The sequence below is a fragment of the Callithrix jacchus genome, chromosome 8, assembly GCF_049354715.1.
Source record: "Callithrix jacchus isolate 240 chromosome 8, calJac240_pri, whole genome shotgun sequence".
Taxonomy (NCBI): Eukaryota; Metazoa; Chordata; class Mammalia; order Primates; family Cebidae; genus Callithrix; species Callithrix jacchus.
This window is the reverse complement of record NC_133509.1, coordinates 92,903,943-92,931,060: the sequence shown is the minus strand read 5'-3', so window position 1 is coordinate 92,931,060 and position 27,118 is coordinate 92,903,943. Positions and strand designations below refer to the sequence as shown.

General features: G+C 39.6%; 1 protein-coding gene across 3 annotated transcripts; it reads right to left on the bottom strand.

The window, feature by feature from the left end:
* Window positions 1–1,580: 1,580 nt before the first annotated feature.
* Window positions 1,581–26,478, bottom strand: PSMA3 (proteasome 20S subunit alpha 3). 3 transcript variants are annotated; one of them, XM_002753957.8, is made up of 11 exons: window positions 26,372–26,478; window positions 23,288–23,370; window positions 21,591–21,714; window positions 16,850–16,951; window positions 16,698–16,771; window positions 13,853–13,925; window positions 10,587–10,652; window positions 5,889–5,935; window positions 3,263–3,330; window positions 2,753–2,817; window positions 1,581–1,738 (listed from the first exon to the last, which is right to left on the bottom strand). In XM_002753957.8, the coding sequence occupies exons 1-11, from the start codon at window positions 26,390–26,392 to the stop codon at window positions 1,694–1,696; spliced, it is 768 nt and encodes a 255-aa protein (XP_002754003.1). In that variant the 5' UTR covers window positions 26,393–26,478; the 3' UTR covers window positions 1,581–1,693. The 3 variants fall into 3 exon arrangements, with proteins under 3 accessions (XP_002754003.1, XP_009004336.1, XP_054095955.1); XM_009006088.6 differs by lacking the exon at window positions 2,753–2,817; XM_054239980.2 differs by lacking the exon at window positions 10,587–10,652.
* Window positions 26,479–27,118: the final 640 nt, after the last annotated feature.

Sequence of the window (27,118 nt, the reverse complement as noted above, 5' to 3'; positions counted from 1 at the left end):
GTTGCAGTGAGCCATGATTGCACCACTCCACTCCAGCCTGGCAAGACTGTCTCAAAAAAAGAACCAGTCTTTTTTTTTTTTTTAGATGAGGTTTCACCATGATGGCCAGGCTGGTCTTGAACTCCTGACCTCAAGTGATCCACCCACCTCAACCTCCCAAAGTGCCAGGATTAGGTGTGAGCCACAGCGCCTGGCCGAACCAGTATCTTTTGAAGAGGGTTTCAACTATGCTGATATTAATGTAAGTATGGATACATTCAAAGAATAATTGGAGATTTATATGCCATTCATACTTTGGAACTTTGGGAAAGTATAGGAATGACCATAGATAGGCTTAGGGATAGTCAGTTTATCTTTGCATAAATGGATTCAATTTAGTATTGTTCCTGTATTTTTCCAAGACCAACACTTGTATCATTCACAATTAAATATATGAGTTGTGGCCAGGTATGGTGGCTCATGCCTGTAATCTCAGCATTTTGGGAGGCAGAGGTGGGCAGATTGCTCAACTCCAGGAGTTCAAGACCACTTTGGGCAACGTAATGAGATGCTGTCTATACAAAAAATTGTCAAAAGTTAACCAAGCGTGGTACGTGCCGGTCGTCCTAGCTACTCAGGAGGCTGAGGTGGGAGGATTGCTTGAGCCATATGCGTTAATATGTTTTAAAATATATTTTGAGTTGTAAAATATAGCAGATGTTATATAAAGGCTGCCATGGTAATGACATTACTGGTTTTGAGTTATTTGTGTAGTAGTTAGCTATTAATATGCAGGTGTAATCATTTGCTATTTAAACTACACAAATGCTCAAAGTCCAAATACCCTGCACCTAAATTCAGTGGCTAGATTACCTTCTTAGGGAAGCATAACATTGAATGATTGATACTGGCATGAGTCTACTAGAGGGTGTATATACATAGCCTGAGTTCAGATTGTTCCTGCTGTGAGTACTGCTTTTCAGCTTAACAAAGTTATTCTTCTGGCTACAGTACTGTTTATTCCACTTAGTGACAGTTCTGTTTGCAGAGCACTTTCACATAAATTCTTAACATGAAAGCTGTCTGAGTTGGTATTTGTATTTGAATCTTTAGAGATCAAGAAAAATTTGTAGTTACAGAATAGGGACTTTATTGATCCTTAAATCCACTCCTCACCATAATAAAGGAAAAAAGCAAGAACATTCTTGATTCATGTATTAAAGGATTTTTGAGCTGTACCATGCTGAGAAGAATCAGTTTTTGAAAAATATCTGAAACTGAAACATCTGTCATCTGTATTACACCTAAAGATTAACAGTGTTTGATGACCATTTATTTCATTAAATATGAAAGTAAGAAGCCGTATCAATTATTTGTCCATTGAGTTGGTAGGTGCTTTTTGTACAAAAGCCCAGAAGAATATGATCTGTAAATTCTAATTGAGAATGGGACTTTGAATTAATTAATCTGCAATCTTTGAATTAATTCTGCAGTATTTTAACCAAGGAATTTTTCAGTAGTCATAAATCTATATTTTAATATTAAGTAAATATCCTCAATTACCCCATCAATTTGTAAAGCAGATATTAACCAAACCTGAATCGTTATAAGACAAAAATTTAATGAAAATTGGACAGTGAGTATTTATAATCCACAGGACTAAATAGTTACAGTGGAGTCGAAATTTAAAATACAATAGATGCTGGAGTAAATGTTACATATTATCATCATCTGATTCATCTTCTTCCTTCAGAGATTCCTGTTAAGAGAAAATAGGTGTTTAAAATTGATTTTTAATAGTTATATCCCACACCTGTTGAGGAAGGTACAACAACCTGAATTAAGTGGTTGAATTCCTTTACTTGTAACTGAATGAACACTTTTAGAGTAAGATAACCAGGCAACGATGATTAAGCAAATGTTGCTCTAACATGCAGTGACTATATCTTTGATAGACTGTATATATAAGAGGCTGGGAGCAGTCCCAGCACTTTAGGAGGCCGAAGGAGATGGATCACCTGAGGTCAGGAGTTTGAGACCAGACTGGTGAAACCCAGTCTATTTTTGGTGAAACCAAAGTACAAAAGTTAGCCAGGTGTGATGGCTTGCTCATATAATCCCAGCTACTCAGGAGGCTGAGGCAGGAAAATCACTTGAACCCTGGAGGCAGAGGCTGCAGTGAGCCAAGGTGGCAGCATCACACTCCAGCCTGAGTGACAGAGCAAAAAGAAATATATATATACACACACACTTAAAATACTAAAAGTCGTAGTGAAACCCCGTCTTTACTAAAATACAAAAAATTAGCCAGGTGTGTTGGCAGGTGCCTGTAATCCCAGCTACTTAGGAGGCTGAGGCAGGGGAATTCCTTGAACCCAGAGGCAAGAGGATGCAGTGAGCCAAGATCACACCACTGCACTACCAGCCTGGTGACAGAGCAAGACTGTCTCAAAAAAAAAAAGGGAAAAAAAAGGTCCTGAATCTTTGCAATCTTAACCCCCATTTTTTTTTTGGAACCAAGGCAACTCTACCCACTGCAGATGACCTAGAAAAATCCTTAGTTCCACTTAACTATTAGTGTTATTTAATAGAAACCACCCAAGTTTCTTTATATTGAACACAATTTTGGTTAGAGAATTTTTTTAAAAACTTTTTTTTTTTTTTAATTAGAGATGGGGGTCTTGCTATGCTCCTCAGGCTGGTCTTGAACTCCTGGACTAAGTGATTCCTCCTAGTGTACCTGGCCAAGAGAAGTTTTTGTGCTGTGGCTTACCTTAGCATATTTCTCTGCTTCTTCCCTTATATCTTTTGGAACAATTTCATGTCTTCCATTAGTTACTGTAAATTAAGCCACATATTTGAATTTTAAATTGAGGATTGTATTGTGACTTTCAGTATACTAGAGGATCTACCCAGTCAACAGCTGACTTAACTACTGTTGCAGAGTTGTACTCATTTTTGTGTGCTGCTTCCACATGAGATTGTATGTGCCCATATATTCTTACAAAAATGAATAAATTTTGCTATGATTTATGAATAAATTTTGCTATGATTTATAAATCCTCAGCATTAATTTACAGCATAATATGTTTTAAAACCATGAAATGGATGTTTCAAAAAATAATACGTTCACAACTTGTCAGTTATTAAGCAGAACTTTCCCTTCCTTTGATGACCTAGTAAATTTGTTTTAGCTTTCATTATATTAGAAAAGACACTCCGTTGTAAATTTGTTATGGTACAGATAATTCCTAGAGCAAATAAATGTACAAAAATAACTTACATTCACCAACCCAGCTGAGTTCTAGTTCAAAAGCTTTATCCTTAACTTCATCATGTACTATGTAAATTCTAGAACAGAAATGGGAAATGTAACATTTTGGTAACCTTCAAACATTGTAGTTCACAGACTCCTCATATAAATTAGAATGTCCAGCCCTAATAAAAGTCTTTTTAAAATTACACAGACACATTCTACATAGTATTTAACATAAGAGAGGACAACATACACAGGGACTGAGATAAAATGAAACATTTGCTCTCCCGACAAATACTGAATATGCCTAAACAACTCACGTTCGATATTTTTGCACATTGCTTTAAAGATGTAACTTAGCTAGGTGTCGTGGCTCATACCTGTAATCCCATCCCTTTGGGAGGCCAAGGCGGGTGGATCACTTGAGGTCAAGAGTCCAAGACTAGGCTGGCCAACAGGGTAAAACTGTTTCTACTAAAAATGAAAAATATCTGGGTGTGGCAGTGGCCACCTGTAATCTCATCTATTCGGGAGGCTAAGGCAAGAGAATTACTTGAACCCGGTAGGTGGAGGTTGCAGTGAGCTAAGATCACGCCTACCCTCCAGCCTGGGTGACAGAGCGAGACTCCGTCTCAAAAAAATAAAGATATAACTATAAAAGATATCTCATAAAGAACATGGATTCACTAGAAAAGTCACCATTGTGCCTTTTTAGGATATTTATTTTTCGTCCATTAATTTAAATATTTTTAAAACCAATTTATGTCCTTGCAATTATTAGTGGTCTCTTCAACCTGTAGCTTCTTGGCAGTAGCTTCTTAAGCTCCTTGTCCATTTTATATTGGCTTATATGCTACATAACCTGGCCTTAACATTGCAGTACATTTCAGATTACAGCAAAGAAGGAGGCATTGTCATGCAGCATATTAAAGTAACATTAAAAGTGTGTTTTTTTGTTACATGAGCCAGGCGTGGTGGCCCATGCCTGGAATCCCAGCACTTTGGGAGGGAGGCAGGTGGATCACGAGGTCAGTTCAAGACCAGCCTGGCCAAGATGGTAAAACCCCATCTCTACTAAAAATACAACAATTAGCCCAGCGTGGTGGCAGGCACCTGTAATCCCAGCTACTCAGGAGGTCGAAGCAGAGAATTGCTTGCACCCAGGAGGTGGAGATTGCAGTGAGCCGAGATCACACCACTGCACTCCAGCCGGGCGACAGAGTAAAACTCCGTCTCAAAAAGAAAAAAAATAAGTGTCAAGAAATTAAGTACAGTAGCAGAGTATAGCTTTATCTAATACTCTGCAATGAATTACATACCTTACTTTTTGGAGGGTGTTCTAAAACCTTGCTATAATATGAGAGGATCTCAATTTTTTAGAACTAAGTAAAAGATAACATGCTGCTCCATTTTCTTATGATGAAGGAATGGCTTTCCTGACTTGAAACTAAGAGATGACTATCATTGTATGTAAATATGAAAGATAGTAAGAACTAATTTCCAGAAGCACTTCAAAGGTTCAGTGAAGGAAACAAGAGTATATCATGATAAACTGTTAGAAAATTCAAGGAAGATACCTGACTTCCTTTCTTAGTAGTTCTAATGTATGTTGGTTCCTAATGTTGCTGTTATTAACTGACCATCACTGCTTCTGCTTGCTTCACAACTGAAACTGGGAGAAAGGAGGGGAGGTAGCAGGAGGTGTAAAGGCAGTAGCAGGAATGATGGACTAGTTTATAAGAGACTGTGAGTGCCATCTAAATAGTATGTTTATTATTATACAGTAGAGCCCATTGGACTTTTTTCTTCCATGTACTGTTAGACATAAAAACCTGAGACACTACTGTACAGAGAGCTGACTGACTAGACCTTGTTTGTGTAGTTCTAATGTAGAATGGTTAGAAATGTTACGAATTCTCTGAATATAACTGGAATCTAAAAAGCTGGCCTACAAAATGTATTTTATTGGAATCTTTTTTGTAATACCAAATGTCTGCACTCCTTGATCTAGAAGAATCAGATTTTTTTGAAACATCACCCAGGTTAATTGACTTTTTAACTGCATACTGTTCAAACAGCTGTTACATATTAATAGTATTCTACTCTATGTACCTATAATAAACTATTCAGGCTTTCTTAAGCTGGTTTTCAAAATGTCTTATTAATACTGCTCTTCTTACCTTGTTACAAGAACTTTTATAATAAAACTAAAAAAGTGAAAAATCTTTCCCAAATAAACAGCAGATTATATAAATGAGCCAGTTTCATGAATCATGTATGGAAATAATTAGTTGTAAACCTATAAAGTTTATAAGCATTCTTCGAGGCAATCTAACATTACTATTATTGGGAGATAAGATATTTGAGAAGTTGACAGCTAAGAAATGAAGCCCCTAAAGGTACATTATATGTCCTTAACCTGTAACAGTTTATTTTGTCAAAAGCTCTTTTTCCCATCCTATTCCCCATCCTATTCATGACTAAACAATTTTGCTTAAAAACCTTTTCCTCCTTCGTGAGGCTTCTTAGAATGTTAAATTTACCTTCTAAAAATTATACACTATGTTATTTTCCAGGAAAACAGCCTCTTAGAATTAATGCACAAAGGTCAAGTGAAATATTTTTGTGGATGGTAAGAAAAATTTCAACTTACATTTTCGCAACTTCTTTAACAATATCACGGCAGGTCATTTCTTTCATCTATAGAAAATATTATGTATATTAATTGTCAGAAGAACATTTTCCACTTGTCTATTTTCACTTTTATACTCAGATATAAAACCAAGGAAAATAATGTCCAAAAAAGACCAGAACCCAAGTTTCCTGATTCATATTTTAATGTTTTGAAGTTTATATGCCAGCCCAGGCATGGTGGTTCACATCTGTAATCCCAGCATTTTTGGAGGCCAAAGCAGGTGGATCACCAGAGGTCAGGAGTTCGAGACCAGGCTAGCCAAAATGGTGAAACCCCCTCTCTACTAAAAATACAAAAATTAGCCGGGCGTGATGGCAGGCTCCTGTAATCTCAGCTACCTGGGAGGCAGAGGATGCAGTGAGCTGAGATTGTACCATTGTACTCCAGCCTGGGCGACAAGAGCAAGATTTTGTTTCAAAAAAAAAAAAAAAAAATTAGCCAGGCATGGTGGCAGGCACCTGTAATCCCAGCAACTCAAGAGGCTGAGGCAGAGAACTGCTTTAACCCAAGAGACGGAGGTTGCAGTGAGCCCGACACCACTGCACTCCAGCCTGGGCGACAAAGCGAGACTCCCATCTCAAAAAAAGAAAAATTTATACGCCAACAAGATATTCTGGGATAAACTGTAGTTACAACTTTGTGATAAAATTATAAAAATCTACAGCCATCTGTAATCTGTAGGCAGACCTGAAGTTTGAACAACTGGAAAAGACATCTGATTTTCTTTATAGCTAATTTAGGATAATAAAATGCAAAAAAAAATCTATATGCAAGATACAGAAAGATGAAGGAAGGAGTAAGAAATTAGCCTTTGTGAAACTATTAAAAGCAAAAATGCAAAATACCAGGGAAAGCTTTGAAGAACCAAGATTTGAGCAGGGTCTTATAAAACACATTGGATTGGATTTGATTTCAAGAAAGACAAATGTGTAAAGCACAAGTGGGAAGCCAAAAGTTTTTTCGAAATTAGAATTTCAGCATTCTTTCAATGAACACTTGGAAATCAGGGTAGAAAAATACCCCATGTGCCTAGTTGAGGAGTCTGTATTGTATAGTGTAGGTTTTGGTAGTAACCAGTACAAGATTTTATTATTAGACATAATGGATTTCTGAATGGACAGGCATTCGTATATTCTGAATATGCTGGGGAATGATGGAATATAGTGAAAGGTACTCATACAACAGTCTAGACTTAAGCTATTCAACTGCTATATATTTAAACTAGATTTTTTGTTTTTAATTTTGACTCTGGAAGCTCAATATTCCTGTACAACCACATCAGGAGGAAGAAACAATGACAAAAATTACACTGAATTTAAATTTAAGAATACTGCCCAGGCGCAGTGGCTCACGCCTGTAATCCCAGCGCATTGGAAGGCTGAGTCAGGTGGATAATGAGGTCAGGAGTTTAAGAACAGCCTGACCAACATGGTGAAACCCCGTCTCTAGTAAAAATACAGAAAAATTAGCTAGGCATGATGGCGCATGCCTGCAATCCCAGCTACACAGGAGGCTGAGGCAGGAGAAGTGCTTGAACCCGGAAGGGGAGGTTACAGTGAGCCGAGATTGTGCATCACACCACTGCACTCCAGACTGGGTGACAGAGTGAGACTCCATCTCAATACATAAATACATTTAATAATACTAATTTTAGGAAACAGACAATTATTTGGGTACAACTAAAGGCAACTGGCATAGACGCTTAAATAGTATCTTTCTTCTGAGGGGAAGAAAAAGACTAAGAGAAGGAAGAAAATGTGAACCTCGACAGTTTGAAACAGAAAAAAGACAGTGTCGAAATTGTTCAGGCAGTTTGATTATGGACTATTAACATGATACTTGGGTCCAATAATGGTATAAAGAGAATAACTCTAAAGTATTTAGGGATGCAGTATTATGCTTCCAGTTGTTTTCAAATAGTTCATTGCGGAGGCGGATGTATAAGTGGATAACTGAAGTCTTAACTAGATTGGTTTAAGTTTATGATGTTTACAGTTCTTCATGTTAAATTGAAGGTGATGGGAAGGGAAAGAATACTGATCTTCAGATTTTGTCCCTTATTCGTTAAGTTCTGTATTTAGTGAATTAATTGCATCTTACTTGAAAAAGCACATTTTAAATGGCAAATTATTTTTACATATGTTTGTGCATTTCTATTTTTTTGGTAAACACAGCAAAAGAAAACAGGATAGAACAATGATACAAAGTGGGGGTCAGTAAATGGATTCTGTGAAGCACCAACTTGTAAATATTTTAGAGTTTATTAGCTGCATGGCTCTGGTTTCTGGTCCCTGTTCCAAATATTAAAGTCTACTATATTTTAAAAGCAGCCGTGGACTAAACGTAGCTGTGTTCCAATAAAACTTACAAAAAAGCAGGCAGTGGGCCATAATTTGCAACACCTGATTCGCAGCATAATTTTGTCACAAACTTTAGGTGTTCCCCAAAGTGATTTTTTTTTCTTGATTTTTTTTGCTGGGATTTATTGATTTTCTCATTCCTTACTAGGATTTAACTACAGGAAGACAAAAAGTAACTGCTCTAAATACTCTTAATTTTCTTTACTTTTTTGAGATAAGGTGTCACTCTGTCACCCAGGCTGGAGTACAGAGGTGTGATCATAGCTCACTGTAGCCTCCAATTCCTGGGGCTCAAACAGTCCTCCTGTCTCAGCCTCCCAAGTAACTGGGACTACAAGCACGTACGACCTCCCCTGGCTAACGTTTTGCTAGTTTTAGGAGATAGGGTCTCACTCTTTCTCCCAGTCTGGTCTAGAACTCCTGGGCTTAAGCAGTCCTCTTAACGTACCCTACTAAAGTGGTAGGATTACAGGGTTAACCCCCTCACCTGGTATAAATATTCTAATTTTCAAATTTCCTTATAATAGTATGAAGAGATGAAATCAAAAGGAAAAGAGTAGAAGATAGGAACCTAGCACCATGCCAGAAAGTGTGCAATGGAAAAGAACATAGGTCTAAGACTCATAAGGTCTGGATACTGTTCAGAACCAGCTGACTCTGTGATCCTATGCAGTGTGTTTAATCTGCAGTTGACCTTGGGCTAAATGATCTCCAAGATCATTTTGTCAACTTTACTAAAATGCAAAACAAATTAGGCTTTAATGGGGGGTTCTAAAACTTGGCGTTGCATAAATGCCAAGCACCAGTAAGTATTTTCTAGAAGCTGGTCTTAAATAAGTTGAATGAGTAATTACTTGAGCAAGTTTCTATTATAGGATAAATATTAAATGTATGTGAAATTTTATCTCACTGTTAATTTACGAAAACACTGATAAATTGTATGCCTGCTTTTTAGGCAAGTTTCTGATAATAATACTGAAACAGTATCCATGAAGTCGTTTTTTTTTTTGGAGACAGAGTTTCGCTCTTGTTAGCCAGGCTGGAGTGCAATGGCATGATCTCGGCTCACCGCAACCTCTGTCTCCTGGGGTCAAGCAATTCTCCTGCATCAGCCTCCCGAGTAGCTGGGACTACAGGCGTGCACCACCATGCCCAGCTAATTTTTGTATTTTTAGTAGAGACGGGGTTTCACTGTGTTGACCAGGATGGTCTCAATCTCTTGACCTCGGGATCCACCTGTCTCGGCCTCCCAAATTGCTGGGATTATAAGCGTGAGCCACTGCACCCGGCCTCCATGAAGTCTTAAGTTGATCAATGTATGGCTAAAAGGAAATACAGGCTTTTAAGAAAACTTTTTCAAACTAATAGCTGAATTTCTTGTGAAAGAAAAAGTGGAGAGGTATAAGAAAAAAGTGGGTAGATATGGAAATTTGAAAATTAGATTATTTATACCAGGTTAGGGGAATTACCCCTGTAATCCTACCACTTTGGTAGGGCAAGTTGGGAGGACTGCTTGAGCCCAGGAATTTGAGACCAGACTGGGAGAAAGAGTGAGACCCTACCTCCTAAAACTAGCAAAACATTAGCCAGGCGAGGTGGTGCATGCTTATAGCCCAGCTACTTGGGAGGCTGAGGCAGGAGGACTGTTTAAGCCCCAGGAGTTGGAGGATTTATGCCTTATCTGGCTAGGAGCAAAGTTAAAAGAAGCAGTGGAGCACAGCCAGACATAAAAGCTGTGTTCCAAAGAAATAAATAATATAGGAAAAAAATGAGTATCACTTCTTAATGCAGTTGATTCTACGACATTATCTCAAACTTTTAAACACCAAAATCTTCAAACTAGGGCTCACAGATATTCATGAATAGGTTTCAAGAATTTTGTGAAATCATATAAAAAGCTGTGTTTTTCTAGATTGAGGCTTTATAGCAGTTATTCAAAATCATAAAGGGATGTATAACACAACTCTATAGACAATATGTTATCAGTTTTCCCATTAAATGACTTAGCAGCTTTGTAAAGCTCTACTCTAAACATCAAAACACACTATATCCTTAAACCAACCTTCTCCAGCCCACTGGCCTCATGGGGCCCAACACAAATTTGGAAACTGTCTTAAAACATTATGAGATTTCTTTTTTTTAAGCTCATCACTTGTCATTAGTGTTGGTGTATTTTAGGTGTGGCCCAGGAAGCCAAATGATTGGTCATCCTTGCCTTAGACTGAAATGTCTGTGGTGATAAAATTTCACTGCACTAGGATGACAATGTAGCAAAAATTCAAGCATTAATTATTACCTGAAGCTTCTCTATTTCCGTCTTTGCAGCTTGCCTGGCTTTGCCAATGGCACAACCCCAATAACCCTATTTAGAAAACAAAGGAAAATATATATAATCACTGAAATAGTATACTATCATATATAACTAATGACTACTAATGTTTATTTATAACCTAGTAAAAAGATGTTAAATGACTTTTAAAAGCAAGAATGGAAAAATATAGTCAAACACATTCTGATGAATGCCAAAGGGCTCAAAAATACTAAAATACCAAACTTAATTCTAAAAGAATCTGTACTCCTAATAGACGTATATCCAGCCGGGCGTGGTGGCTCATGCCTGTAACCCCAGCACTTTGGGAGGCCGAGCTGGGTGGATCACGAGGTCAAGAGATCAAGACCATCTGGTCAACATGCTGAAACCCCATCTCTACTAAAAATACAAAAGAAATTAACTGGGCATGGTGGCGCGTGCCCGTAATCCCAGCTACTCAGGAGGCGGAGGTTGCGGTGAGCCGAGATCATGCCATTGCACTCCAACCTGGGTAACAAGAGCGAAACTCTGTCAAGAAAAAAAAACTAATAGAGGTATATCCAAAAATATGTAAATTATGTAATCATTTACCCTTTGAATTTGAGACATTTTGGGGAAGAGGAATCAAAAAAGATTTTAGCACTATGACAATGAAAAAAGAAATAATAATTTCCTGAGAGATCGTTTAAATAAAACTAATTCCTGGCCGGGTACGGTAGCTCACACCTGTAATCCCAGCACTTAGGGAGGCCGACGCAGGTGGATTACGAGGTCAAGAGATCGAGACCATCCTGGCCAACATGGTGAAACTCCATCTCTACTAAAAATACAAAAAAATTTAGCTGGGCATGGTGGCAGGTGCCTGTAATCCCAGCTACTCGGGAAGCTGAGGCAGGAGAATTGCTTGAACCTGGGAGGCTGCAGTGATCTGAGACAGTACTACTGCACTGCAGCCTGGGCAGTAGGGTGAGACTCCATCTCAAAAAAAAAAAAAAAAAAAAAAAAACAGAAAAGATAAGGATGCACACATACATAATACTGTTAGAGGAACATATATTTAAGAATCTTCCTTTTCTTCAGTTAGTAAGAACAAAAATGTCGGGATAAGAATACAGTTAAGAAATGTAAACAGGTTAGGTGTGGTGGCTTACACTTAATCCCAGAACTTTGGGAAGCTGAGGCACATGGATCAGTTGAGGCCAGGAGTTCCAGACCAGCCCGGGCAACATGGTGAAACCCTATCTCTACTAAAAATATAAAAATTAGCCAGGTGTAATGGTGCAGGCCTGTAATGCCAGCTACTTGGGAGGTTGAGGCATGAGAATCGGGAAGCAGAGGTCCACTAGCCAAGATTGCACCAATGCACTCCAGTCTGGACAAGAGCAAGACTGTCTCAAAAAAAAGAAAAAAAAAAAATGAAGAAAGAAATGGTAATAATTTAGAGAAAGCTCCAATAAATCACACTTAAGGCTGGGTGCGGTGGCTCACGCCTGTAATCCCAGCACTTTGGGAGGCCAAGGTGGGTGGATCACGAGGTCAACAGATCGAGACCATCCTGGTCAACATGGTGAAACCCCGTCTCTACTAAAAGTACAAAAAATTAGCTGGGCGTGTTGGCGTGTGCCTGTAATCCCAGTTACTCAGGAGGATGAGGCAGGAGAATTGCCTGAACCCAGGAGGTGGAGGTGGCGGTGAGCTGAGATCGCGCCATTGCACTGGGTAACAAGAGCGAAACTCCATCTCAAAAAAAAAAAAATCACACTTAAACCTTCTCTTTAAAATGGAAGGCTGGGTACAGTCACTCATGCCTGTAATTGCAGAGGCGGGCAGATGACTTGAGGTCAGGAGTTTGAGACCAGCCTGGCCAACATGATGAAATCTCGGCTCTACTGAAAATACAAAAATTAGCCAAGTGTGGGGGTGCATGCTTCTAATCCAGCTAATCTGGAGACTGAGGCAGAATTGCTTGAACTGGGGAGGTGGAGCTTTGGTACCACTGCAGTCTGGGCAACAGAGCTAGACATCTCAAAAGAAAAAAAAAAAAAAAATCATGCCAGGTGCAGTGGCTCACATTAAACCTAGCACTTTGGGAGGCTAAGGTGGGCAGATCACCTGAGGTCAGGAGTTGGAGACCAGCTAGCCAACATGAAAAAAACCCCATCTCTACTAAATATACAAATTAGACACGAATGGTGGTGCATGCCTGTAATCCCAGCTCTTTGGGAGGCTGAGGCAGGAGAACTGCTTGAACCTAGGAGGGTGAAGGAGGTTGCAGTGAGCTGAGATCAAGCCACTGCACTCCAGCATGGAAGACAGAGTGAGACTCCATCTAAAAATAAATAAAAAGTAAAAGGGATGACATGGCTGGACATGGATGCTCATGCCCATAATCCCACCGCTTTGGGAGTCCAAGGCAGGAAGACTGCTTAAGGCCAGGAGTTTTAGACCAGCCCTGGAAACGTGGTAAGACATTGTCTCTACAAACACCAAAAAAAAATACAAAAACTACCCAGGCATGGTAGCATTAGCCTGCAGTCCCAGCTACTTGGGAGGCTTAGCCAGGAGGATCCCTTGAGCCCAGGAGTTAAGAAGCTGCAGTGCACTATAGTGTGTCACTGCACTCCAGCCTGGGCAAGAGAAAAACAAAGACAAATACAGTTTTAAGACAGTATAGTAATAAAGGAAAATCACATATTCAAAATACTAAATGCACTATGTAGTTTTTATAAATAACATTGAAAACAAATCTTTCCTCTGCCTCATATCAGTTATTAATGATAAACAAGAAAACAGCAGGGCACAGTGGCTTGTAATCCTTAGACTTTGGAGATCTGGGTGGGTGGATCACTTGAGGCCAGGAGTTCAAGACCAGTCTGGCCAACATGGCTAAGGCTTGTCTCTAGTAAAAATACAAAAAAAAAAAAATTAGCCAGGTGGTACATGCCTGTAATCCAAGCCACCCTCGAGGCTACGGCGTAAGAACTGTTTGAAACCGAAAGGCAGAGGTTAGAATTAGCCATTATCATGCCACTGTGCTCCAGCCGGGCCACAGAGTGAGACCCTGTCTCCAAAAAAAAAGGAAAAAAAAAAAAAACAAGAAAACATTATGTTGGACAAGAGGTTATTGGGAAAAAAAATTCCTTCAATGAGTTTTAAAGAAATTTCATGTGATCTTATAATGAGACATTTTTAAATGCTAATGAAATACCATTATACTAAAATCGAATTTCAAATGATTCAAAAGTACTCACGTATGAAACACCTGATGGGTCAATCATGTAGAGTTGCGCACCATCATTCACACTGTAAGACCCTAACATGAAACTGGATAAAAGTATACAAACAGCTTAAACCATGGCAAGAACATAAAAGTATTTTTTCAAAAAATGATTAAAATGCAATTCTATTTTGTTTTTGAGATAAATTACTAATATACATATAACTCATGGTAAGTACTTTGATACAGTGGTTTGAATTAATTAAAACTAGTACATACTTGAGATTAGTCAAAATTCATGTGGCTTTGTTTGTTTAGTATTAATCTTTCTGATGAAGGTCCCCTGGAAAGTCTAGCAGTATAGGGAAAGAGGTAATAAGATAGGTGAAAATCAAAACTAATGAGAGAGCCTAATAAATGAAGGCATAAACACAAAAAGGCCAAGGGAACAAAATTCCTGATGGACAGTATACTGAATCCATGTGAAATTCTTTCCATCCTTCATTCTGTTTCCCTGTATTCTGCCACTCACTTCTCTGCAATAATCAGAATTGGTTCAATCTATTTTTCTATGCTCAACAAATTAAAATTAGGTTATTAAGCTAATTGTATGAAATACTGATTTTTCTGAAATTGTGACATACAGTGTGTGGATTCAACAAACCACAGAGAGAAACCTTTCAAAAATCATTGCTTCTGTACTGAACTACTGTGATTTTCATGTCATTATTCCTTAAACAATACAGTATAACAACTATTTACAGTGTATTAGGTTTTGTAAGTAATCTAGAGATGTCTTAACATACAGGAGGATATACATAGGTTATATGCAAATACTTAACCATTTTATATCAGAGAACCATTTTATATCAGAGACTTCAGCCACCTTGGATTTTGGTATTCATGGGAGGTAGTAAAACAAATCCCCCACAAATACCAAGGGATGACTATATTTGCTTTAGAGCAGAAAAGAAACCAGCATCATCTTACACATCATTTCATATGCAGAATATTTTAACTATCTAATTCCCATCCCTACCGTCATTTCTTTCCATCTTCTATGCTGATACGAGACTTACCCTTCAGGATAAATAGCTCACTGTCATTATTTTAAAGCCCTTCAACATTTCCTTTGCTGAAACAGCATGGAGCACAGACTTTCATATGACTGGAGCTCTTTCTACATCTTCAATATCATCTCTAAAACTCATACTCGACACACTAAGCATACTTAACTATCTCTGGCTCAAGTGTTTTCATACCAGTCCCTGTGCTTGCAACTACCATTTCCAAGTCTCCTACATCTCATACTCTTTTTCTTGCCAACTGTCCAGAAAGAATCTGTTCCCTAATTGTTGTCCCTTTATATCACCTCTAAGATTTTTATTGTGACATCTCACACCTGTGTCTCCATATCTGTGACTAACTCAGTACCCAACAGATATTTACTGAAAAAGTTCTCTCCACTATTCTTACTCTCTTGAAAAGAGCAGAGAAGTTAACTGATGAACTTAGAACTCAGTTGAAAGGTATTCTACATAGTCTGAAAGCAAAGTGTCTCATAATGTAATTTAAGTGAGAAGCTTAAGAATAACTAATGTCAGGCTGGACAGCATGGTAAGACCCTGTCTCTACAAAAAAATTTTTTTAATTGGCCAGGCATGTGGCCCATGCCTGTGGTCCCAGCTAATTGAGAGGCTGAGGTACGAGCTTCACTTGAGCCAGGAGGTCAAGGCTGCAGTGAGCCATGATGGCACCACTGCACTCCAGCTTGGTGACAGAGCAAGACTGTCTCAAAAAGCAAAACATAAAACGCTAACATTGCCAATAGAATAAAACTCAGGTTTTTGTTAAGATATCTTAGTGATTAAATATGACTCATGATAACTCAAAGGTGGGACTACAGCTAAGCACTTAGATATTAGTATATGTATTATTTTGACCAAACATATGTGACTGTTTAAGTCACAAGCCAAACATGTCTTTTCATTTTACAAAAACCTAGTCACAAGTCTTCTCTGTGAAGCCAAATTTGAATATTTACACCTATTCCAGGTCTTTATGCAGCTGAATCCCCACTTTCCCCCAAAATAAAGTATCAGCATTTCACCTTAACAGAAAGAGAAACTGTGCCCAATGGGAACCGTAAGATGTAATTCTGTATGGACTAATTACTGACTGCCAAAAATATTCTCCATTTAAAACCATATTACCTATGTGCTTAAAGTGTATCAGGTGGCAATTAATGAGAAAACCGAAGTATAACTGGCTACTTAATGTCAACGAGGCATATATTTAAAATTACCTAAGAATATCAGGGACTAATACTAGAGAATTTATTGTAATCAGATTAAAGTCATTGTTATGAGTTGTTTTATAATCACTTCAGATCTATATAGTACTTTGCACTATTCAAAACGTTTTGGGTTGTTATGTTTTTATTATTTTTTAGAGGCAGAGTCTCTGTTACCCAGGCTGGAGTACAGTGGTATGATCACAGCTCACTCCAGCCTTGAACTCCTGGGCTCAAATGATACTCCCAAACAGCTCCTAAGTACTGTGACTACAGGCATGTGATACTGCAGCTGGCTAAAATTTTAAATATTCTGTAGAGATGGGTCTTACTGCATTGCTAACGCTAGTGTCAAACTCCTGAACTCAAAGGATCCTCCCACCTCAACCTCCCAAAGTACTGGGATTACAGGCATGGGCCATGGCACCCAGCCTCAAATAGTTTCTATGTGCACTGTTTTATTTAATCATTGCCCTAATACTTCTCAGCAAGAATTCCTATTTTTAAGTCTGTAAAAGGCTAAGATGCTGGGGAACATAAATATCTCTAGTACAGATCTGACTTTCGAATTCACAGAATTTCATACCTGCAGCCAAAAGGTCTAACAGCACTGTAGAGGGTATATGCATGCACATACATGGCCACTCTGTCTGCAAGATGCTATGGAGAGAAGGAGAAGAGCTTATTAATAAACTTCTACTATTGTCTAAAAGGTTCCTCAACATGTTATCAACTTACTTTTAGTGGAATGTTGTAGCCAAAGTTAGATCTAAAGTTGGAAGCTTCTTCTCTTGCTATATCTGCTAAAGATCGAGCATCTGCCAACAAACCTGCTACTGCCTGAAAAAAAAAGCACCAATTTGCTAGAGGATCACACTCCTATCACAAATCAAAGTCTGTAATTATTACAGACTTATTAAATATTTTTTAACAGGTATTACCATTCAAAATAAACTTTTTTGGCTTAAAGGTGTCTACAAAGCATTTTGATGCCTGAGTATGAAATTACAATTTAGAAATTTGGTAAGTATAACTTCATTGTTTTGTTCAGTGCTCATATTCAGGACTACTTCTATCATAATTCCTATTCTCCCGATTTACCACCTCATTATAAAGAATAAAAACCACAGGGTCTTGGTCAGATTTCATCTTTTTTCTTTGAGTCTCACTCTGTCACCCAGGCTGGAGTGCAGTGTCACCATCTGGACTCACTGCAACCTCCACCTCCCAGGTTCAAGCAATTCTCCTGCTTCAGCCTCCCCAGTTGGTGGGATTGGCTAATTTTTGTATTTTTAGTAGAGACTGGGTTTGATTTTGGCATACTGGCCAGGCTGGTCTCGAACTCCTGACCTCAGGTGATCTGCCCACCTCAGCCTGCCAAAATGCTGGGATTACAGGCATGAGGCAACGTGCCCAACCCAAATTTGATCTTTTCTCTCAAGTTACTAAAGGTTAAGGACATCTAATCTGAAAATCTGAAAAATGCTCTAGAATTTGAAACTTTTTGAGTGCCAACATGATACTCAAAGGAGATGCTCAGTAGAGCTTTTTGGATTTTTAGTTTTCAGATTTAGGATGCTCAGATAAGGAATATATAATGTAGATATTACAAAGCACAAAAATATCCAATATACTGCTGGTTCCAAGCATTTTATAAGGGATTTACTCAACCTATAAATGTTCTAAAAGGCACAGTCACAAATCTTTTTCAGCCTGTTGGCTGAATAAACTATAATGATAAGCCATTAATCTTTCAAGATTTGTGGCTTAGAACTGCAGTTACTATAGATGTGCCAAGAGTCCCTCAGGTAGTGCAGTGAAATCCCGTTAGTATGGCATATTTTAAGTTTGGAGAAAACTGTCCAAGTAGTTCAGTTTCAACATTAGATCATTTTACTACATTCCTTTCAATGCCATCACATCTTTGACAAGTTAGGCTGTAAGTGGTGACTGTGATAAAAAGAACTGTGCAAAAATCAGTGTGGAACAGGAATGAGAGCAGCCACATCCAAAGTTGGGAGGTTGTACATATTAGAAATTTTGGTTGCTTAAAATAAAATGAAATGTTTTAATTTTTAAATAAAAATATTTTTTACTATGTGTATATTTAAAAAAAAAAAAAAAACAGCTACTAGGCAGGGCGCAGTGGCTCACGCTTATAATCCCAGCACTTTGGGAGGCCGAGGTGGTCAAGAGATCAAGACCATCCTTGGTCAACAAGGTGAAACCCCGTCTCTACTAAAAAAAAAAAAAAAAAAAAATACAAAAAATTAGCTGGGCATGGTGGTGCGCGCCTGTAGTCCCAGATACTCAGGAGGCTGAGGCAGGAGAATTGCTTGAACCCAGGACGTGGAGGTTGCGGTGAGCCGAGATCGTGCCATTGCACTCCAGTCTGGGTAACAACAGTGAAACTCCGTCTCAAAAAAAAAAAAAAACAGCTACTAAGTTTTCAGGATGTAAGTACTAAGTTCTTTGGACCTACATATGTAATAAATGAAACCATTAGGAATTTTTGGCCTAGGGAAGCCATGAAAAAAAATACTAAAACACTTAAGGTACCATAAACCTCTAGCTTAGGACAGCTGCAGAATTTAAAAGTGGTATCAAAATCTTAATAGCCTTTTCTTCTATGCTACCAAGTAACAGTAATAATGATAATTACTATGAGATACTGAACACTCATTACATGTTAAGCATTTTACATAATTTTTAACCTCGCAACAACTGTATGTCGCAAGTACTATTATCTCCCTTGTTTTGCAGACAAAGAAATGAGTGTTTAGCTTATTATTATTTGTCTTTTTGTTTTTTTCCTTTTTGTCGAGAAACGGGTCTTGCTATATCATGCAGGCAGGTCTCGAACTCCAGGGCTCAAGCTATCCTTCCACCTCTGCCTCCGTAAGAGCCGGGATTACAGGTGTGAGCCACAGCACCAGGCAGAAATGGGTGTTTAGAATTAAACTTCCCCAAGGTAACCCATGCCAGTAAGTTACACCACTTAAAGAATCTTCTTTGCTTTAGAGAAAGCTTACTGTAAAATGACATAATTCTCAAATTAATTGAAGATGACAACTGTGGAGGGAGGGAGGATATTAAGCCTTAATTTTCTCCAACCCTCTTCAATGTCTGATGTTGGCCAGGGACACTGGCTCATGCCTGTAATCTCAGCAACTCAGGAGGCTGAGGTGAGAGGACTGCTTGAGCCCAGGAGTTCAAGACTAGCCTGAGCAACACAGCAAGATACTATCTCTTAAAAAAACCCAAAAAGTTAGCCAGGTGTGGTGGCACACTTGTAATCACAGCTACTTGGGAGGCTGAGGCAGGAGAATCACTTGCGGCCAAGAGTGCAAGGCTGTAGTGAGCTGTGATCATGCCACTGCACTCATGCCTGGGCAACAGAGCAAGATGTGTGTGTGTGTGTGTGTGCATAATTTCTTTCAAAATATACTTAAACTTTTTCTATTAAATAAAAGAATACAAGATCACCTTCTACTAGGTAGGCTACAATCTAGCAAGTCTCATCAAAACCTAACAGTTTCACTGGCAATAATATGTTCAGCATTACCCTTAGCAAACTAATAAAAGAACAGAAAACCAAAAATTACATGTTCTCTCTTATAAGTGGAAGCTAAATGATGAGAATTAACGGATACAAAGATAGGAACAACAGACACTGGGGCCTAAAGGGTGGAAGGTGGGAGAGGAAGAAGATCGGAAAAAATAACTGTTAGGTCCTAGGCTTAGTACCTGGGTGATGAAAAAATTCTGTACAAGAAAAAAGAAAATGTATATATACACAGTGGAATACTATTCATCCTTTAAAAAGAATAAAATCCTAGGCTGGGCACAGTGGCTCACACCTGTAATCCCAACAGTTTGGGAGGCCAAGGTGGGTGGATCACTTAAGGAGTTTGAGACCAGCCTGACTAACATGATGAAACCCCATCTCTACTAAAAATACAACAATTAGCTGGGTGTGGTGGCATACGCCTGTAATCCCAGCTACTTGAGAAGCTAAGGCAGGAGAATTTCTTGAACCCGGGAGGTGGAGGTTGCAGTGAGCTGAGATAGCGCCATTGCACTCCTTCCTGGATGACCAAGCAAGACTGTCTCAAAAAAATAAAATCCTGTCATTTGCAGCAAAATAAATAAATCTATTAAGAAAAATACTGTTGAGATAAAGTAATCTTTGAAAGAAAAAAACAGTTTCATGGTTTGATGGTTATACTCTTCTACTGGTACCTTTTGCGTTTGTAACATTACATCTCATTTAGATACACGAAAGCTATCACGTGAACGATGTGGGTCATATAAGGTCTTTTCACTTAGAAAGCACTCTGGAATAACATGCAGACCAAAGTTTGAATCCCAGCTTTTCTTTGTTAGCTGTGCATCTATTTTTTCACCTGTGAAAATGGCATCAGGCTGGATATGGTGGTTCACACCTGTAATCCCAGCACTCTGGAAGGCTGAGGTGGACGGAATTACTTGAGGTCAGGAGTTTGAGACCAGCCTGGCCAACATTGTGAAACCCCATCTCTACTAAAAATGTAAAAATTAGCTGGGCATGGTGGCAGTCACCTGCAGTCCCAGCAACTGGGGAGGCTGAAACAAGAGAATCACTTGATTGCTGGGACAACAGTTGTTCCCAAGTTGCTGGGACAGCAGAAGGCAAGGTTGCAGTGAGCTGAGAGCACCACTGCACTTCACCCTGGGCAACAGAGCAAGACTGTTTAAAAAAAAAAAAAAAAGACATTAAAATAACCTTCACTGGGTTGTCAGTATTAAACAAGGTAATTTATGTAAACAGCTCCCAGCATAGAACCTAATATAATCTCTTTTCTTCCTTCCTTTTCACATGGCAGAGTTAGAATCATTTCATTCCTTTTTTTCTGGTAGTGGTTCTTACTAAGCCAAGTCTGCCATCTATGTAGGATAACTTTGGTATATACCAGTAGTGTATTTATGGCCTGGCTTGCAATTTAGTCACTCACAACTTAGATACGAACTGTATGAATAACGTAATTTCAGTGATGCCCTATGAAACTATTATGGATGTGTATGTACACTTTTCCTCTTCATTAAACATCCTTTCCTGATGTTTCACCTTATATAAAGGTATTTGTTATCTGATGACATCTTTACTGTGACAGTGATCCCCACAAATACACAAAAAGCTAAAGATTCTTTGCCTCTCAAGCATATACCTTCATTAGTGATCTGTGCTGTCAAGATCTCATTTCTACACATACGCCCCTCCCTCCACCCTTCTCCGTCTCCTGCTCTTCTTTCAGAAACTTGGTTTTTCCCCTATCACCAATAAGGGTGTGAGAATGCTGCCTTTCTACTGGACAATGAACTAGATAAATGCAGTAACTCACTCTGATTACTTTTATGACTGCACAGTGATCTATTCCAGTCAGTTACTTCAAAAGAAATTGGACAAGACAAAAAGGAACATTTTAAAACACAACCTTACCATTCCAACATGCCGATCAACATTAAAAAGTCGTTTGTTGGAACCTTCTTCATAAAGTTTAGAAAGGACTAATTTTTCTACCCCAAAGACAACACCATCTTTACATCTGATTCCAATAGCTGTACTGAAGCAAGAAGAAAATCAGTTTTTTACCTGAAAAGAAACTTCATCAACTTAAATTTAACAAAAAAATAAAATAGGTAACATTTAAGGCAAGCCAAATACCTTAAAACATTTAAAAACCAGAAAGAGAAAACACACTAAAGGGTAATAAATACATTAAATCCATATAAATATCATGTCATCCTCCCTACAGAATCTAGCACATCATTTGACTAAAAATATATTAATATATAAGTATACTTTGGGAGGCTGAGGCAGGTGCATCTTATGAGGTCAGAAGTTCGAGACCAGCCTGATCAACATGGAGAAACCCCGTCTCTACTAAAAATACAAAATTAGCCAGGCATGGTGGTACATGACGATAATCCCAGGTACTCAGAAGTCTAAGGCAGGAGAATCGCTTGAACCCAGGAGGCAGAGTTTGCAGTGAGCCGAGATCGCGCCATTGCACTGCAGCCTGGGCAACAAGAAAGAAACTGTCTCAAAAAAAAAAACCCACATTCGTTTTTAGGGCTTCAATTTTTTTTAAACTATTTCCTCCTCTTTGCATAAATATGACTTTAAAAATATTTAGGCCAGCCACAGTGGCTCCCACTTGTAATCCCAGCTTTTTGGGAGGCCAAGGCAACCAGATCACTTGAGGCCAGGAGTTTGAGACCAACCTGGCCAAGATGGTGAAACCCTGTCTCTACTAAAAATGCAAAAATTAGCTGGGTATGGTGGTGCATGCCCTCAATCCCAGCTACTAGGGAGGCAGGGGCAAGAGAATTACTTGAACCCAGGAGGCAGAGGTTGCAGTGAGCCAAGATCACACCACTGCACTCTAGCCTAGATGACAGAGTGAGACTCAAGTCTCAAAAAAAGAGACACATCGAGATAGAAAAAAATCTTTGCTGAATCGAAATGTGACTAATTGCATAGGGCATTTAAAACAAGGTAAAGGCTGGGTGCAGTGGCTCAAGCCTGTAATCCCAATACTTTGGGAGGCCAAGGTGGGTGGATCACGAGGTCAACAGATCAAGACCATCCTGGTCAACATGGTGAAACCCCGTCTCTACTAAAAATACAAAAATTAGCTGGGCATGGTGGCGCATGCCTGTAATCCCAGCTACTCAGGAGGCTGAAGCAGGAGAATTGCCTGAACCCAGGAGGCAGAGGTTGCGGTGAGCCGAGATCGCACCATTGCACTCCAGCCTGGGTAATGAGCGAAACTCCGCCTCAAAAAAAAAAAAAACACAAGGTATATGAGAAAAAATAATAAGGTCATAAACCCAATGGCCAAGGAAACCTATGATATAAATCAAGAATTTGAAAATGGAAAACAAAAAGATGATAATCAATGTGATTTTATACACTCTGAGACATGGATAATCTAAGTGTATAATCCTGGAATCAACAGGAAATATAGGACTGGGGCTCATGGAAAACATCTGGCCTAGAAAGAGATCTTGAAATGAATAAATTGAGATTTGGGGACCTATACTAATTTGTACCAAAGTAATATAACAAAGCCTCATCACCAACCAATATATAAAAGGAGACATGTAATACCTGGTTAAAACAATGTTTCTTACCTACTATTTTCCACAGCCTTCATAGCATATTCAACTTGAAAAACTCTTCCGTCAGGAGAGAATGTAGAGGCTGACAGGTCATACTAAGGAGAAAGGGGCAACAGTAAGGTTTTATCTTTGGTAGTAATGACCATACAATTCCTTCCCCTCGAAGTGGCCTAAACATCAGGAACATGTGGTATCTCAATGAAGACCTTGCTTTCAAGAGAGGAAAGGAAACCTGTCAGAGCAGCAACAGTAGCTAAGATAAAGCTATATATACCTTAGATTTCAGCTATTAAAGGGTAATAGATACAAGTCCCAGGTGAAGTCAGAACATTTTTAACACAGCCCACAAAACTCATTTTGGGTGGTTCACTCATTACAGGTGGTTCACGCTTGTAATCCCAGCACCTTGGGAGGCCGAGGCAGGTGGATCACCTGAGGTCAGGAGTTTGAGACCAGTCTGACCAACATGGAGAAACCCCATCTCTACTGAAAATACAAAATTAGCTGGGCATGGTGGTACATGCCTGTAATCCCAGCTACTCTGGAGGCTGAGGCAGGAGAATCGCTTGAACCCAGGAGGCAGAGGTTGTAAGCTGAGATCATGCCATTGCACTCCAGCCTGGGCGACGAGCAAAACTCCATCTCAAAAAAAAAAAAAAAAAACCCACACACGTGCGCGCGCGCGCGCGCACACACACACACACACACACACACACATACACACACACAAAACCTGGTTTTTGAAAAAGATTAATATTTAGAACCAGCACTGGAGTTAGAATATTTAAATTTGTAATCATAACTCTGCCATTAACAAACTAAAAGACTTCATTCAACTCATCAAACACTTAATGAGCATCTATTATGTTGGTCTAATATGGAATACAAAGATGACCACTCATTCACCAAGTCCTTCAATTTCAAATCAGACAGGAATCCAGGTGCCAGAGATACAGCAGCAAATCAGAAAAGGCACTAAGATGAAAATAAAAGAGTAAAGCGATAGAAGAAACTACTACAGACTACATCATCAGGGAAGGCCTTCTGGGGCAGTTATATTTAGGATGAGTCAAACCTAAATGACAAGGAGCTAGCCATTTAAGATATGATGGAAAAGCCTTCTTGGCATTTGGCACAAAGATCTTAGGGTTGAAAGAAGGCTAGCACAGTCAAGGAACAGAAGTAAGCTCACTGTGTCCCAAGCACTGTAAGAAGCAGAAAAAAAGAGCAGACTGTGTTAGTGAGGTAGTTGAGGGCCAAATTATGATGGGTCTTCTAGGATGGAATAAGGACTTTGTATTTTATTCTAAATGCAATGAGGATTTAAGCAGTGGGGTGGTACGATCTACATTTTTCAAAACCTCATTCTGGTTTTATGTGGAAAATGAACTGTTGAGAGAACAACAGAAGTAAAGATAAAGTGTTCCAAAGACAATGGTAGTAGCTTAGAGAAGAGGTGGAAAGGAATACTTTTTGAGGGTATAGTAAAAAAATAAATAAAAATGAACTTGCTAAGTCAGGCACGGTGGTTCACACCTGTAATCCCAGCGCTTTGGGAGGCCAAGGCAGGTGGCTCACAAGGTCAACAGATCGAGACCATCCTGGTCAACAAGGTGAAAGCCCGTCTCTACTAAAAATACAAAAAAATAGCTGGGCATGGTGGCGCGTGCCTGTAATCCCAGCTACTCAGGAGGCTGAGGCAGGAGAATTGCCTGAACCCAGGAGGCGGAGGTTGCGGTGAGCCAAGATCGTGCCATTGCACTCCAGCCTGGGTAACAAGAGCGAAACTCCATCTCAAAAATAAAAATAAAAATAGAAAAATTAGCTGGGCACAGTGGCTCATGCCTGTAGTCCCAGCTACTTGGGAAGCTGAGGCAGGAGAAGCGCTTGAACCCGGGAGGTGGAGGTTGCAGTGAGCCGAGATTGCACCACTGAACTCCAGCCTGGCAACATAGCGAGACTCCATCTCAAAAAAAAAAAAAAAAAAATTTGTAGAATGAAATACTATTAATTGAAAGTAATATTAATACAGTTGCAACGTCAATTTGCTACAAGATTACTGAGCACTTATCCAAGAAAAGTATGGCAGAACTTAGCATTCATAACCGAATGGATTTAACCCCTCCAGACACTGAGTTGCCTATTATCAAATTTAGACACCAGTACTTGAACTTAAGGCTGAGCATGAGAATCTTGTTAAGAAGTAGAAATTGATGAACTGAGAAACTCATTATTCAATAACTCTAGTGCAAATGACCAATAAATCTTTTAGAAACTGTATTTTTTATGTAGAGAAGTACATAAAAGGAGTAAACTGACTGCACATAGGCTATACGTTTAACAAAGGAAAGCCAAACAAGTAAACAGGTCTCACTGCAAGAACAGTCTATCAAAAGTCTGAAATGGTTAAGTTTCTATGTGATCATTTAAACATTTACGGAATAAATGCCTTAAAGCGCTGTTAGGTAATTTTTGCAGGAAAAACAAGGACAAAGCAAGGTAATTTTTGCAGGAAAAACAAGGACAAGGGAAATACTGAAGGATTCAGGAGATTTTAGCTTTTCGGATCATTTTAATTCTGTTCCGACAGGGTTTCCAGTGACTCTTAGGCTGAGCGGTCGATGATCAGTACACTTAAAGGAAAGACAGAGAGGGCCCGTGAATCGGCAGCACCCTGGGAACTGCAAACGCAGTCCACAGAAAGCACGGTCTCCAGACTGTGGAATCCCAAACCGCACTGCCTCGGTGGCTGTCTCAAGAGAACGCACTATTTCAAGCCGCATGAGTTTCCACTTTCGGTTTCCCTAAGCGGCTGAAGAAAGTGACTCAGCAATCCAAAGCTGCTCCAAACCTCACTGCGGGGACGCCAAACCGGCTACACCCGGGCTGAAAAGCTTCAGGAGTCACAGTCACCTGAGACGCGGGCCTAGCATAGAGGGGATAAAGATGACCGGTCTCCAAACAGCTGCAAGTGGCCCACCCAGCCGAAGACGGCCCCAGAGCACCCCGGGTCCGGGCACCCCATGTGGTCTGCTGGAGTTCCCTTCAAACCCAAACCTTAGGTTAGACTATGACACAGAGAGACAGCAAACTCACCCCGGTGCCGATGGAGCTCATCGTGCTAAACCCAACCGGACGCGTAGGGCTTCCAGGCCTAAAGCGCTTCCCCTACACCACAGGACACCGCAGACTAGTAACAGGCCAGCTCATTGGCTGCATCACCAACCAATAGCCTTTTTCTCTATGGTTCGTTCTGCGGCTGCGTACCCTAGGACGAGGAGTATTGTGGGAAAGAAGCGGGACGCTAGAGGCGGGAGGCGTGCAAGTGCCGAAGCAGAGGTGGAGGGGGTAACGGAAGGCAAAGGCCTTCAGTCCGCGTTCTTTGAGCTGCCAGGCGTCGTGGTATTTGAGAAGCTGCTGTATTCCTTTCCTAGGAATTATTATTTATCTTTTATTCTCTCCTCGTCACTTTATTCTTTCTTTAAGCAAAAGTAAGAGATGCTCGTATACTGTCACAAAGAGTAGAAAATGCAGTAGTGGCCAAGTCACCTGTGCTCCTCGGCGTCCCGGCCCAGACCCAGTGTCTTGATGGCATCCACTTCACCTTTTTATGCTCAGGCTCTTGGGAAGTTTCACTTCAAGCGTATCATCTTTGAATTCAGCTCGGAATTTTACAGCAGAATTAGTGCCGTTTCTATGAGTATAACGCTTTTTAGTAGGATTAAAGATGTTTGATTAAAGATATTTATTGAGCGCTAATATATTCCACGTGTTCAAGAAAAAGCCATGAACAGAACATACCCCCGTTTCTCATGGGATTTGCATTCAGTGGGAGGAAATAGG

Excerpts from the sequence above, each read along its gene's own strand:
- PSMA3 (XM_002753957.8), bottom strand. The coding sequence starts at position 26,392 with ATGAGCTCCATCGGCACCGGG. Across the intron at positions 13,926-16,697 it reads GTTAGACCTTTTGGCTGCAG|TTTCATGTTAGGGTCTTACA; the intron begins GTATGAAATTCT and ends ACTTTTATCCAG. Across the intron at positions 3,331-5,888 it reads GTTAAAGAAGTTGCGAAAAT|AATTTACATAGTACATGATG; the intron begins GTAAGTTGAAAT and ends TTTCTGTTCTAG.